Source organism: Centroberyx gerrardi, chromosome 13 (assembly GCF_048128805.1).
Source record: "Centroberyx gerrardi isolate f3 chromosome 13, fCenGer3.hap1.cur.20231027, whole genome shotgun sequence".
In the NCBI taxonomy this organism is placed as follows: domain Eukaryota; kingdom Metazoa; phylum Chordata; class Actinopteri; order Beryciformes; family Berycidae; genus Centroberyx; species Centroberyx gerrardi.
The window spans coordinates 24522293-24535737 of record NC_136009.1 but is presented as its reverse complement, the minus strand read 5'-3'; the positions used below and the strand labels follow the sequence as shown (position 1 = coordinate 24535737).

General features: G+C 45.0%; 1 protein-coding gene across 1 annotated transcript in view; it reads left to right on the top strand.

The window, feature by feature from the left end:
• lig1 (ligase I, DNA, ATP-dependent) overlaps window positions 1-13445 on the top strand; it is a 38304-nt gene that overhangs the window by 10514 nt on the left and 14345 nt on the right. The window contains exons 10-21 of the mRNA XM_078287665.1: window positions 558-616; window positions 1063-1176; window positions 1366-1532; window positions 1921-1997; window positions 2229-2320; window positions 3369-3468; window positions 3686-3771; window positions 4717-4832; window positions 6124-6219; window positions 10449-10559; window positions 12249-12320; window positions 13122-13266. Of these exons, the coding sequence (XP_078143791.1) occupies window positions 558-616; window positions 1063-1176; window positions 1366-1532; window positions 1921-1997; window positions 2229-2320; window positions 3369-3468; window positions 3686-3771; window positions 4717-4832; window positions 6124-6219; window positions 10449-10559; window positions 12249-12320; window positions 13122-13266 (1235 nt within the window). The remainder of the gene's footprint in view (window positions 1-557; window positions 617-1062; window positions 1177-1365; window positions 1533-1920; window positions 1998-2228; window positions 2321-3368; window positions 3469-3685; window positions 3772-4716; window positions 4833-6123; window positions 6220-10448; window positions 10560-12248; window positions 12321-13121; window positions 13267-13445) is intronic.

Below are 13445 nucleotides of genomic sequence, written 5' to 3'. Positions count from 1 at the left end.
TTTTTTTTACAACTTGTTTCACACATTCAATGCATTAGCTGGTGGTTTTCAGCTGTTTTTCTCCACAGCAAGCCCAACTGTAATGGAACGTAATGGTCTGGTTAACTTTTCTGGGCCGAAAAACAACAAGGAAGGAATATAATTTTTAGGTCATGGAAGCGCACCGACTTAAGTTATGGAAAGTCATGAAAAAGTCATGGAATTTTACATCAGGGCCACGATGGGAACCCAGATCATAAGTTTTAAATGAGTTTGTAACTTACGTGTCTTCTGGTTGTCAAATTTAAAACACCTTTTACAGACTGCATCTTCTATATATTGAAGCTGATGAATGACGAACTTCCGGGTAATGACTTGCCCCCCCCCCGCCCGCCCCCTTCTAATTGATATACAGTGTTTCAGAAATGAACTCTTCGTCTACATCCCCAGCTTCCACTTCCTATTAAAACCTCCAGACAAATCTCATTTCCGACCGCAAAGTATTTACAGGGTGGCTTTAAAATTCGTTTAACTCCGTCTCCCCCTTGTCTCAAAGCGTTCCCGTTGTCATTTCCTAGGCTGAGGAACATCGAGACGCTGTCGAACCTGCTTCGCTCCGTGCTGCTGCTCTCTCCAGGTAAATGGTATTTTATCTCTCCCATAATGCATGCTGATGTACCTACACAGGCAGCTGGCTGCCAGCCACTCTATCAAGGAGATGATGATGAAGCCAGGTTGCACATAAAAGTGGGAGGATGAGTCAGTTCATTGATGTGTGTGTGTGTTCGTGTTCATCGGGTGTGTTTGTATTGATGTGTTTTTTGGTGGTATCTGTGTGTGTGTCTTTGTGTGATTGTGTGTGTCAGGGGGTGTGTCTGCGTTAGTATTTGTGTGTGTGTATCTGTGTGCTTGTCTTTGTCGGTGTTCGCGTGTGTGTGTCTCTGTCTGTGTGTTCCTGTTGGTGTCTGCATCTGTGTGTTTGTTTCTGTTTATTTGTGTCTGTGCATGCATCTGTGTGGTATGGAATAACATGTATGCATTTGTGTGTGTGTGTGTGTGTGTGTGTGCGTGTTCCCTCTCCAGACGACTTGCTGTGCTGTGTGTACCTGTGTCTGAACCAGCTGGGTCCGGCCTACCTGGGGATGGAGCTGGGGGTGGGAGAGACGGTGCTGATGAAAGCTGTTGCCCAAGCAACTGGTAATGGACACACACTCACACACTCACACACTCACACAGGCACACTCTCACACTCTCACACTCTCACACACGCATTCTTTTGCACCCAAACACTTGCGCACACATTCCCAGCTTAATTGCCAACCCTTCCCTTCTATGCTCATCAGCCGGCGAGGTGGCTGGTATTTACCGTCTCCGTCTTGTTGCCAGGGCGACAATTGGACAAAATCAAGGCAGAGGCGCAGGAGAAAGGGGATTTGGGCCTGGTGGCGGAGAGTTCCCGTAGCAACCAGCGCATGATGTTCCAGCCCGCCAGTCTGACGGCAGGGGGCGTGTTCGGCAAATTGAAGGAAATTGCCAACATGAGTGGGAACTCGGTGAGCCGCAGAATAACATTTTCATTAGAGGAAAACGGACTTGGGGAAAATAATGTTTTCACTCAATTTGCCTCTTAAAATTGGGGTCGGGGAGGGAAATGAAAGATAATGTTAATGTGTGTGTGTGTGTGTGTTTTCAAAAGGGAATTGATAGTTTATTTGTCTACTGCGGAGGAAAGATAGTAGGGTAATTTTTCAGCCTTTGAATAAGTCGTCAGATGGCTGGAATGTCTCGAGAAAATTATTTCCTTTTGCCGTTTGGTTTTTCTTTTTTCTTAACTCTGGGTTGAACATGGAGTTGTGTGCTCGCTGGTGACCTCCCTCTTTCTGCATTCTGTCTCTTCTCGCTCTTCCTCTGTGAATCTCAATTTCCTCACGGCCGCCTCAGGCCATGAATAAGAAAATCGACATCATCAAAGGCCTCTTTGTGGCGTGCCGCTTCTCGGAGGCCCGCTACATAGTCAGGTAAAATAACACACACACACACACACACACACACACACACACTGACAGTCTGCTGCTTATGTGCCCACACGCATACACACAAATTTGCATGTCTATACACAAAGACATATCGCAACGCCTTTCTACTCGCAGGTCTGTTTGTCTGTTCAAGCATACAGCCGTCGTCATGGATATCAGGTGCTCTTGGGCGTGAACGTTGACTGCTATTGGCCTTGTGGTTTTGATTGACAGGTCCCTGGCGGGGAAGCTGAGGATAGGCTTGGCCGAGCAGAGCGTCCTGGCAGCGCTGAGCCAGGCCGTCTGCCTGACCCCGCCCGGACAAGGTAGCCCAGAATATTAAAGTCGTCACACCCTCGCCCCGACGCAGGGCTCAGGAAGAGCTGGGGGTTTCGCTCAGTTTGCCTCTTGAAATTGGGGTTTGAAAAATTGATGTTTTTTTATGGTAGAGTGAACGAGAAATACCAATACACAGGATCTGAAGGAATTATGTTATTTAAATAGAAACCTGGCTAGGCTGTTAGACGAAAGGGGGAGGAAAGTGTGAGAGCAGAGAATAATAATCATCACAACCTTTATTTATATGGTTTCTTTATTCTGTTCTAATTAGGCTCATTCTCTGTAAAGTCCTCTGAGACATGCATGTGATAAAGGCCTATAGAAATAAACAAACTTGAAACTTATAGAGCAGTTGCGAAAGCAGGGTTACAAAGCGCTTCACAACCAATACTAAGAAGTAAGTCTTCGATCAAAACATGATACTAAATACAAGTGTGTGTGTACAGGTGAAGGGTGAGGATGGGATTTGAACCCTGGTTAGGGAACCAGGGTAACCAAGCCAGTATACCAGCAAACATGCCACTACAAAACATGCTAAATACAAAAGGGCAAATGCACAGAATAACTAAAACAGCGGTGACAAGGTATGCCATTGGGCGTATTAATCCGGCGCCTCCCCATACTGATGTTTTGTTGAATTCGTTCCACAACACCTCCAGGAGGAAATTTTTGACATCCGCCCCTCGCCCTCTGCTATCGCTGCTCTCAGCGCTGATCAGACCCACACTACTACAGACACCGAGTGAAATAAATGCATTCCTGACTTATTAGTATTCGTGGCTTATTCACGACTCGAGGTATGCTTTAATAAGAGTCAATTAGACCAGAGGCTTGGTGGGAAATTTGCATTGATCTGTGGTCTGGTCTGGAAATGTTTTTCTTAACGTTTTTTTCTTTCTTTATTTAACCATTATTTAATCAGGCAGGTCAAATAGGAGCCTTTGAACCTTCATCCAGCAAATGTTGGGTCGTATGAATGTTCAAACACTTAGACAGAACTGTTTGAGATTAATTTTCTTTTTCCTTCCCCTATAGATTTCCCCCCCGCTGTGATCGACGCAGGGAAGGGGATGAGCGCCGACAGCAAGAGGGCTTGGATCGAAGAGAAGAGTCTCATTCTCAAACAGACTTACTGGTAAGTGAAGCCTAAACAAACGCCCTCATTTCACTTTGCAGTCCCTCATCGGCGCCACCACAATGCTTCATCCCCCTTAAGCCCTCTGCCTCATTCCCCCTCATTCCCTGGCTCACTCATTCTGTTGACTTTAATTTTGGATCATATTGATTTTTTTTTCTTTTCCCCAAACACGCGGTCGCGTCTCCCCACCCGCTCCCCCAACTCTCCCATCCAGCGAGATGCCCAATTACGATGTCATCATCCCGGTTCTGCTGAAGGAGGGCATAGACCAGCTGCCCAATCACTGCAAGCTCACCCCAGGTAACCAGCCAATCAGGAGGCACGGAATGCTATACGATTCAAAATGGTGATTGGTCTGTGTTTATTGATCCATTCAGTGGAGGTGAGTCAGTTATTTTAGTTGAATCATTTATCACTTAAAGATACAAGGTACTGCTAAAATTAGGATTTAGCTCCCAATTACGCTGTTGTCAAGCTATGTGTGATAAGGACCCTTGGCACCAAGTTGGGAAATTAATACCAGTCACCATCTGAATTCTAGTAAATTTTGGCTGGTCAGTTAGATGAGTCTACCTTCTGTCTTGGCAGATCCACAATTATTATTCAGAGGGCCTGTTCTATTCTAAGAAAGAGATAATATAGTAAGATAGTGAAAGTGGCTGATGTGGCCAGGGGACAAAAGCTCCTGCCATGATTGGCACTATGCTCTGTAATCACAATTAGAGGCTTTTTATTGGTATATTTCATTATTTAACCTCCGTGCTGCTTTTGAAGCTTAACTTAGCAGTGCGCCCCAAGGGGAACTGAGTCAGAGAACCCTCAGATTGGGGCCAAATGAGAACACAAATCAAATAATTTGAACTATGGGTTTGTCACGGAAACAGTTGTGGGTGTGATGCTGTTGTGTCATGTGGGAATGTGTCATCGAAGCTAATTTCACAGCTTCTGGGTTTTGCGAAAAGGCAAAACGGATCCCAGATCTGCCTCACTTTCTCTTCCCGGAGGCCTGTTGGCGCCGGCGCCCCTCCCTCCTCCCCCCACACGCACTCACACGTGCAAAAAAAAAAGTGGCAAGTGAAGAAAACTTCTCCTGGGCCAACTTACAATTAGTTTCTTAACTATTTATGATTCATGAAAAATGCATGACTGCGTCTCTGTTGGTTGCTTTGGTGTCTCGCTGTTGCTACCCTCCGTTTAGCGGTTTACTTTCTCCAATTCTCACCTCAGTTCTTTGTCTTTTCCCAGGTGTACCGCTGAGACCGATGTTGGCCCATCCCACCAAGGGCGTCGGCGAGGTGATGAAGAGATTCGACGAGGCGGCATTCACCTGCGAGTACAAATATGATGGGGAGCGAGCGCAGGTATGTGTGTATATGTGTGTGTGTGAGTGAGTGAGTAGGCGTGCGTATGCCATGATGCGATGGAGTGCAATTGTTTGTTTTTCTTGCATTTGGCACTGAACATATGCCTGCTGAATTTTGTATGCATATACCTTTTGGCTGTGTTCATTGTGTATGTGAGGTATTGCTGTTGTGTGGGTTTTTGTTTTTTTTCTGCTCGCTGCTCGCGTGTCCGCTTGAATTTGTGTGTGTGTGTGTGTGTGTGCGCCTATTCTTTCAAGATAAACAGTAGTGCTGCTTTTGCCCTAGGCCTGTAGGTAGAGCGAGCTACCTCTCCCATTGGGGATGAGAGAGAGAGAGAGAGAGAGATATGGGGGGGAGGGAGAGAGAGAGAGAAAGAGGCATGGATAGAGGGTGAGAGATGTAGAGCGAGGGCGAGACACATAGAGAGAGAGAGATAGAGTGGGACAGAAACAGAGAGAGAGAGGGCGAGAGACTGCAGTGGGGAGAGGGAATTGTAGAGAGAGAGAGAGACATGAAGAGACACGGCAAGAGGCGGCTTGTAATGTAAACCCCTCCAGCAGTATTGTTAATTTTGGACAGTCATGCCAATAAAGTGTCTTTGAACTGAGTTGAATTGAGAGGGAGAGACGTGCAAAGAGAGAGAGGGAACGAGAGAGAGAACGACACAGAGAGAGAGAGGGAACGAGAGAGAGAACGACACAGAGAGAGAGAGGGAGAAAGAGAGAGAGACAAAATGACATGGAGACGGAGCGAGCGAGCACTATGACGTCCTCTCTCTTTCTCTCTCTCTCCACACTGCAGTGGACATTACCTTAAACATCCAGCAGAGGGACTCATGGTACACTGCTCAATTAAGCACTCCCCCTGTGTGTGTGTGTGTGTGTGTGTGTGTGTGTGTGTGTGTGTGTAAGGATTCAGTGGACAAGGAAACGTGTGTCTGTGGTTGTTTGGATTTGACGGATAACCATACACAAGCTTGTGTGTGTGCATGGATTTGATGAACCACCATAAGCGTAAATGTGTGCATGGAAGCGTGTGTGTGTGTGTGTGTCCATCGAATCCATACACACATCGTCTGTGTGTCTGTGTGTGTCCCATAATTAGATGTAGTAGTTGTTCACCTTCAAAACAAAAAACCCCACATCTTCCTCCTACATACATTATTGACATCTCCCATCTTCCAAGCTTCATCCTAAAATCAGAGGTTTCAGTTGCGGTATGATCATTGACCAAACCACTTTAAAATCCTTTTTTGTTGTTGTTGTTGTTTTTGTTATTACCCTTACAGATCCACATCCTGGAGAGCGGTGAGGTGCGAATATTCAGCCGCAACCAAGAAGACAACACCAGCAAATACCCTGATATCATCTCTCGCATTCCCAAGGTAAAGCACCACAGCTGAGGCTCATCTCCTGGGAGAGAGGAGCCGCTTTGAACGGTGATTGTCAAATGGGGTTTTTACAACGGCGTGGATAACAACTTCACCCATTTATCTCTCTCTCTCTCTCTCTCTCTGTCTCTGTCTCTCTCTCTCTCTGTCTTCTCAACCTTGCCTATCAGCCTTTTTTTTTTTCTCTTCTTTTTATTTGGTGCGCTGTCCAACTCTCTCTCGTTCTGTCTGGTTTCCCTGTGCCCGCTCCTCCTCTCTCTACCTCTGTATCTCTGTCTGTCTCCGTTCGTTGAAACCCCTCTTCAAGATTTATTTGTCTGTCTGTTACTTCAATCATTCAGGCTTTCCACTGGCCATGGAATTTCTTGGATATCATTGAATTCAGAGAGTTGTGCAGTGTTTCCTCTAGGGTTTTTTTTTTAGCAGCGGGGGGGAAAGGGTTTTGTTGTACCTGGGTGGTGCGCGCGTAGTACGCCGGTGGTCGGAGTGAATATCAATAGGTAATTAAAAAATATGAAATAAAGTGACACTTTGACTGCAAATTGACATTATTTCACGATATATCATTAATATTAATAATAATTAGTTGGCCATGAACATCAATAGAGAATACATTGCAAATCTAACTTAACGTTAGCTAGTTAAATCTACCTTTCTCTCTCTTTTTCTCTTCTTTCTCTCTCTCCCTCTCGCCTCGGCCGGGTGTCGCCACGTGTCGCCACTTCCTGTGTCCGTCGTTTCAAATTAAAAGCCCTCTGCAGAGTCGTGTAATTGCGACTTCATGACATTTCATAAAATTCTGAAGCAGCGGCGGCAATAATAACAGAAACTCTGTTGTCTGTATTCCAGACAGGGAAAGGCAGGGAATTTGATAAATTCTCTGGGGAAGTCATGGAATATCAGGTTGTTTACTAATAGGTGACTTTACAACAACATACCAGGATGTATTATAACTTATTTCAGTGATTTTGTGTTTTCTTTTTTTCAATTTTTCTACATTGTATGGCCTCTTTTCCACATCGGACCCATCTGTCATGGAAACCAGACTGTTTACCACTTAACACTTTAACATTTCTGAGCTGAAAAACATTAACAAACCAGATAGGAATACAATTCTTAGGTCATGGAAGCGACTTAGTTATGGAAAGTCACAGAAAAGCAATGAAATTTTATATATATTGGAGAGGGACCGTGGATCGGTCTTCATCCGTTTGCTCATCCGTTTGTCACTTGCGATACCTCGGCCGCCGCTGATCGGATTTCGGCGAAACTTTGGGGAAATGACGGCCCGGGTTTACCGTCGCCTTGTTTCCCAGTGCCGCCCGCCCCTCCTTTCTCACGCTCTAATTCTGTCTCTGTCTTTCTTTCTCTGTCACATGCTGCATCTCCTCATTTCACATAACATCTGCCCTCTCACATCTCTCTGTCTCTCACACTGACTCTCATCTCTTTCTCTTGCCTCTCGCTGTCTCCTCATCATTTCTGTCTTTCTTACCTCTCCATTACTTCTTGATGATGCCCTGCTCCTTCTCTCCCACCTCGCTGTTCCCCCCTCTACCTCTCTTTCTCCACTCTCTCCCCACTTACTCTCTCGTCTCTTTCATTCCTGTCTCTCTCTCCCTGTCGCTCTCATCTTTTCATTTCGTCTCGATGCTGCCTGTCTCTAATTTCTCACTCTCCCACCTTTCTGCACTCTCTGTCCCTCTTTCTGCTATTCTGCCTCTTGACATTCCTCCTTATCCCTTCCCTCTCGCCGTTTCTGTCACTTTCTACACCTTTTTACTCTCGTTCTTTCTCGCTTTTTCTTCATTGCCTGTCGATGCTCATTACCGCTGTCTTCACTCATGTTTTTGTTTTTGTCTTCATCGCCTCTTTATTCCCCTTACCCCTTCACACCATTTGTCCCGCCTTCTCTCCTTTATATGCATTTCCCTCCCCTCTTCATTACCTCTTAATAATGCCTGTTCTTTTCTTACTGTCACCTTTTTGCTGCCTCTTTCTCCTGCTTCTCTCTTCATTCTCCCCGTGCTCTCTTAACCCATCTTTCTCGTAATTTTTTTTAACCTCTCTCCTTTGCTGTCTCTCTCCTCCCTCCCTCTTCATTAACACTGCCTAACCTCTAAGGCAGGGGACACACTGAGTGAAAAGATTGGATATTACACACTTATGCTGAATTTTCCCGTCATGTGAAAGACGGTAGGCTCAAGCTTCCTACTTGAAAATACTTTTCACGACAGCTTTCAGGTGGCAAATGCTACTTGGGAACTCGAGGTTTGGCAGTGGTTCCCAATTTCTCCGACTTCTTCAATTCTGACTTCACTAATGAGGAAATGCCTTTAGTGAAGTGGAAACATCCATTTTGTCATTTTGTAATCACAACCCTTTTAAAATGCCGTGACAGGATACAACTACTTGCTGGATTTCTGTTTTCGTTTGCGGTTGACATGGTAACACATGAACTCAAATGTATGACTCACTTTAGTGTAAGTGTGTTGAGTGTGAAAAAGCTAGGAAAAATTATCCCCAAGAGCAAACCAAGTCGACAGAAAACTTGGTATTTGATGGTTTAAAAAAACGTTGAAACACGTGAACACTTTTGAAGTCGATACTTTTAACTGTCAAATCGTCCCAAAAACAAAGCACAATACATGATGGAAAATTCATACTTACACCACAGGTTTCTCCCTATAGAGTCGATGATCTGATTAGAATTTTGAGCACCTTGCTGCATAAATTTGCATATTAATGCAGAAAAACTGATTTTCTTTTAACTATTATCTCCTTAATGCTTTAAGATACAGAGTCCATATTAAAACTGCCTGTGTGTTATTTGAAGACAAGTTTGTTGACATAGAAATATGCATTCATAATTAGCTTAATTAATGAGCTGATTAGCATAACTGGTTATGTTTAATATATCATGGTGATTATGGCGAGACATTAGGCAGCTCAACTGCATCTTGTTTTCATCTTGCATGTTAGAGGCCCACGCACTTAATGACGAGTTCAATTTGGGGATCACACCCCTACCTCTAACCTCTAATGCCACTCTTGCGCTCAATTCTTATTGGCTAATGCTGATCACCGTTCATATTTGAGTAGATGACTGGCTCACTACAGGAGAATGCCAAGACTTGTCCTGATTTGAGTTGTAAATTCAAACACTTTTGAAAGAATCTCGATGATCCCGACTGGATCTGGAGGCAAGAAATTAAAGACCTTAAGCCTCGCACACAAGATTGTCTGTGGCACCTGTCCATTGGGACCGCCCCAAACTAGCCACGACTTGGTCCGATCTTGAAAATCAGTCATAAGGGTCAAATTGTGCCTATAATCTGCCTAAAAAGCAGGTAGTGTATCACCGGCCAGCCTAACTCTCATCAGGGTTTTTACTACAGGGAAATGTTTCTCAGCTGCCAAACCCTTTGTCTTTGTGCTGAAGTGAAAAAACAAGGAACTGCTAAACTGAGAGAAATTAAAAAAACAAAATATCATATTATATTTTGAAGCATTTGACTTTTGGCACAATGCGGCCGTCCAGCCGACAGAGGGTGTGTGTTGAACAGTTCGGTAATTGGCTAAGCAGAAGAGACTGCAGCAGACGTCTTCTCATTGGTTGACTGACTTCAGGCTGTGGTGCTTTTTGGCTAAAGACAACTGTTGCCAGCTTGTTGACTTGGTCGTTAGCTTTAGCAACTCGTCTGACCGCAACTCTATTGTTCAAAAGCAACTAGCGACAAATCTAGGGAAAAATGTTAATGTGTTTACTCCCAAAGCATTAAGCAACAAATTCAGGGCCTCTGAAGTCTGAAAATATGTTTCATTTGATTGCCTGTATTCATGGCCATAAAGTCTTAAATACTAGTAAACACAGTTTTTGAATTCAGTCTTCAAAATATTGAGGTTTCTTGGTCTGCAGACCCTTACTCCTTGAAGTTTTTTTTTCTTTGTATTTTCATGTTTATTTCCCAGGTGAAATTGGTCTTGTTTCATCTGAATTTGCATTTAAAAGGTTTCAAAGTCTTAGATTTACCTCAATGAAACTTGCAGATCTGTAATTGGTATTGCTTAGGCTTAGTGCTTATATGCAAATTAGCATATAATGTCATCTGGCCCTCACGACAGGGACACCGCCAAAGACCCATTTTAAACCAGGAAAAACCCTCCTTATCGATATCTACAGTATATCATCTCTAATCTTCTTCCTCTCCCTCCATCCCCAGGTGAAGAAGGACTCGGTGGTGTCCTGCGTCCTGGACACGGAGGCGGTGGCCTGGGACCGGGAGAAGAGGCAGATCCAGCCCTTCCAGGTCCTCACCACCCGTAAGAGGAAGGTAAGGATGAAGAGGGGGAGAGGGGGAGAGGGAGGGGAATATAAGAAGATGGAGAGGAGAAAGGTAGATGAAATGGGTAGGGAGGAGACACGCTCAGGGGGCAAAAAGGTGGAGGATAGGACAGGATGAGAGAAGAAGGGAGCGACTGAAAGGAGAAAACAAGATGGAGATAAAGACCAGGAGGTGGAAGAGAGCGATAATGGAGTGAAATGATCCAGGAGAGAGAGGGAGATGGAGGGAGAAAGGGCAGACAGAGAGAGAGAGATTGATAAGTAGGAGAAAGATGAATCAAATGGATAGAGGGGAGAGGAGGGAGGGAGGGGTGAGGTAGAGGAGAGAAGGAGGGGGATGGGGGGGGGGGGGGGAGAGACTGCAAATGTCAGCGATGTTTTTTCAGTTTTGATCAGGATAACGGCTTTTTTTCCCACCACACAAATGACATTAATTTATCGTCAAAGAGTTCCCTCATCCTCGTTTTTTTTTTTTTTTTTTTGTTCTCGGTCACATCCTTGAAAATGGGAAGGAGAGAGATGAGTGTGTAAAGATAGAGAAGAGGCTAGGGCCGCACAAAGACGGCTAAAATGATAATCCCAATGATTTCGCTAGATATTGTCGTCACGATTATTTGTGGTGATAATTGGAGGCACAAAATGATTTTTACTGGCCTTGTGGCGTCTTACAAAACCATTTTTTTTTTTTTCTTCTTTTTACGCGGTTTACAATTACACATGATTAATTGTGAAAGAGGGGGATGAAAAGATTGTGAACTGGGTGGAGGAGAGAGGGAGGAGGGAGGGAGGAGAAGGCAGGAGACGAGGGATGAGCAGGAATGTGATCTTTCAGGTTTCAGGGTTTTTTTTTGGACTCCATTTCATTTTCATTTTCTCCTGATTACATCCTTTAATAATGCCGTTCCCACTGGTCGTGGCATTTCTGGAATATCAATTAATTTGGAGAGGTGTATTGCAGACAGGGAACGTCACGGAATTTGATCAATTTTCTGGGGAAGTCAGGGAATTTTTACGAACGTATCACATTACTGGAATATACCAGAGTGTATTTTACAACTTGTTTCACGTATTTGTTGGGTAGATGGTGGTCTTCAGCTGTTTTTCTCCACACCAAGCCCAACTGGAGCAGAAACCAGGCTTCTCTGGGGGGAAAAACAACCTTAACAAACCAGGAAGGAGCAACATTTTTGGGTCGGAAAGTCATGGAAAAGTCATGGAATTTCATATCAGGGCCACGGTGGGAACTGCCGTAATAAGGCAGAGGAGGCGGGTGGAAAGATTGACAGGAGTAAACAAGAGTGGGACAAACATTATAAAGGTGCAAGAGAGGCGAGAGCGGGGGATGGAGGGAGGCGAGGGAGACGAAGAAGTAGAAGAAAGATGAGTGAAATGAGGAGGAGGGAGTGATAAGGTGGAGGTGAGAAGAAAAGAGGGATAAACAAGTCGGAGAGGTGCAATGCAGTTAAAAGGTAGAAGAGAGAGAGAGACAGAGGAAGGAGGGGTACTAAACGGGAAAGACAAACGGGAGAAAATCAAAGAGCTTTTTGTAACAAGTCCCAAGGATGGATGTACAGTGATTTGTGAATAAAATGTGTGTATTTGCATATTTTTGTAAAGGGAGGATATTAAAATGTGTGTGTGTGTGTGTGTGTGTGTGTGTGCTGATGCCTCCCTGCAGGACGTGGATGCCTCAGAGATCAAAGTCCAAGTGTGTGTGTACGCCTTTGACCTCCTCTACCTCAACGGCGAGGTAAGCCCTGCCGGTAATGATGAAAATATTACCCAGAGATCTCTCTCGGCGCGCCCGCCGTCATCTTAAAGCGGCGTGTGCGTCTGTTGTCTGCGGGCGTGCACGTGCTCGCGCTCGCCGCCCCGCTGAGATGCCGACAATGCCCCTGAATGTCAATGATGGAGCTACTGGAGGCCGTAACTAGATAATGATTGTAACGCTCATTGCCATTCCAGCGGAGTGTGTGAGAGACTGTGTGTGAGAGACAGTGTGTGTGTCTGAGACTGTGTGTGAGAGACAGTGTGTGTGTGAGAGACAGTGTGTGTGTGAGAGACAGTGTGTGTGTCTGAGACTGTGTGTGATGGTGTGTGTGTCTGAGACTGTGTGTGAGAGACAGTGTGTGTGTCTGAGACTGTGTGTGTGTCTGAGACAGTGTGTGTGTGTGTCTGAGACAGTGTGTGTGATGGTGTGTGTGTCTGAGACTGTGTGTCTGAGGCTCTGTGTGTCCGAGACAGTGTGTGTGTTTGTCTGTCTGTGTGTGTGTCCATCCATCTAAGACAGTGTGTGTGTCTGAGATTGAGTTTGTGTGTGTGAAGCTGTGTGTATGCATCTGATCGTGATTCCCTGTGTGTGTGTGTGAGACTGTCTATCTGTCTGTATTCTGTGTGAGACCGTGTTTGTGTGTGTTTGGTTGAGCTGGCATTTCATGCTGATAGTGATTGGAAGGCTCCAAGCTATGAAGAGGAAATGATTGTAATGATATGCAATTTTGTTGTTTGTAATGATGTTTGTGTGTGTGTGTGTGTGTGTGTGTGTGTGCAGTCTCTGGTGCGCCAGCCGTTATGTCGGCGTCGGGCTCTGCTGAAGGAAAGCTTCTCGGAGGTGGAGGGAGAGTTTGTGTTCGCCCGATCCATCGACTCCGACAACACCGACGCCATCGCCGAGTTCCTGGAGCAGTCTGTCCGAGGTGTGTGTGTGTGTGTGTGAGAAAGAGTTGTGCACTTGTTTCTTTGTCTGCTGTCTCTGTGTCATGAATATTTGTGTGTGTGTGTATGAGTTATGTGCTTTTTTTGTATGTTTTTGTGTGTGTAATAATTGTGCACTTGTTCTCTTTCCTGCTGTCCCTTTGTGTCTTGAACCTTTTTC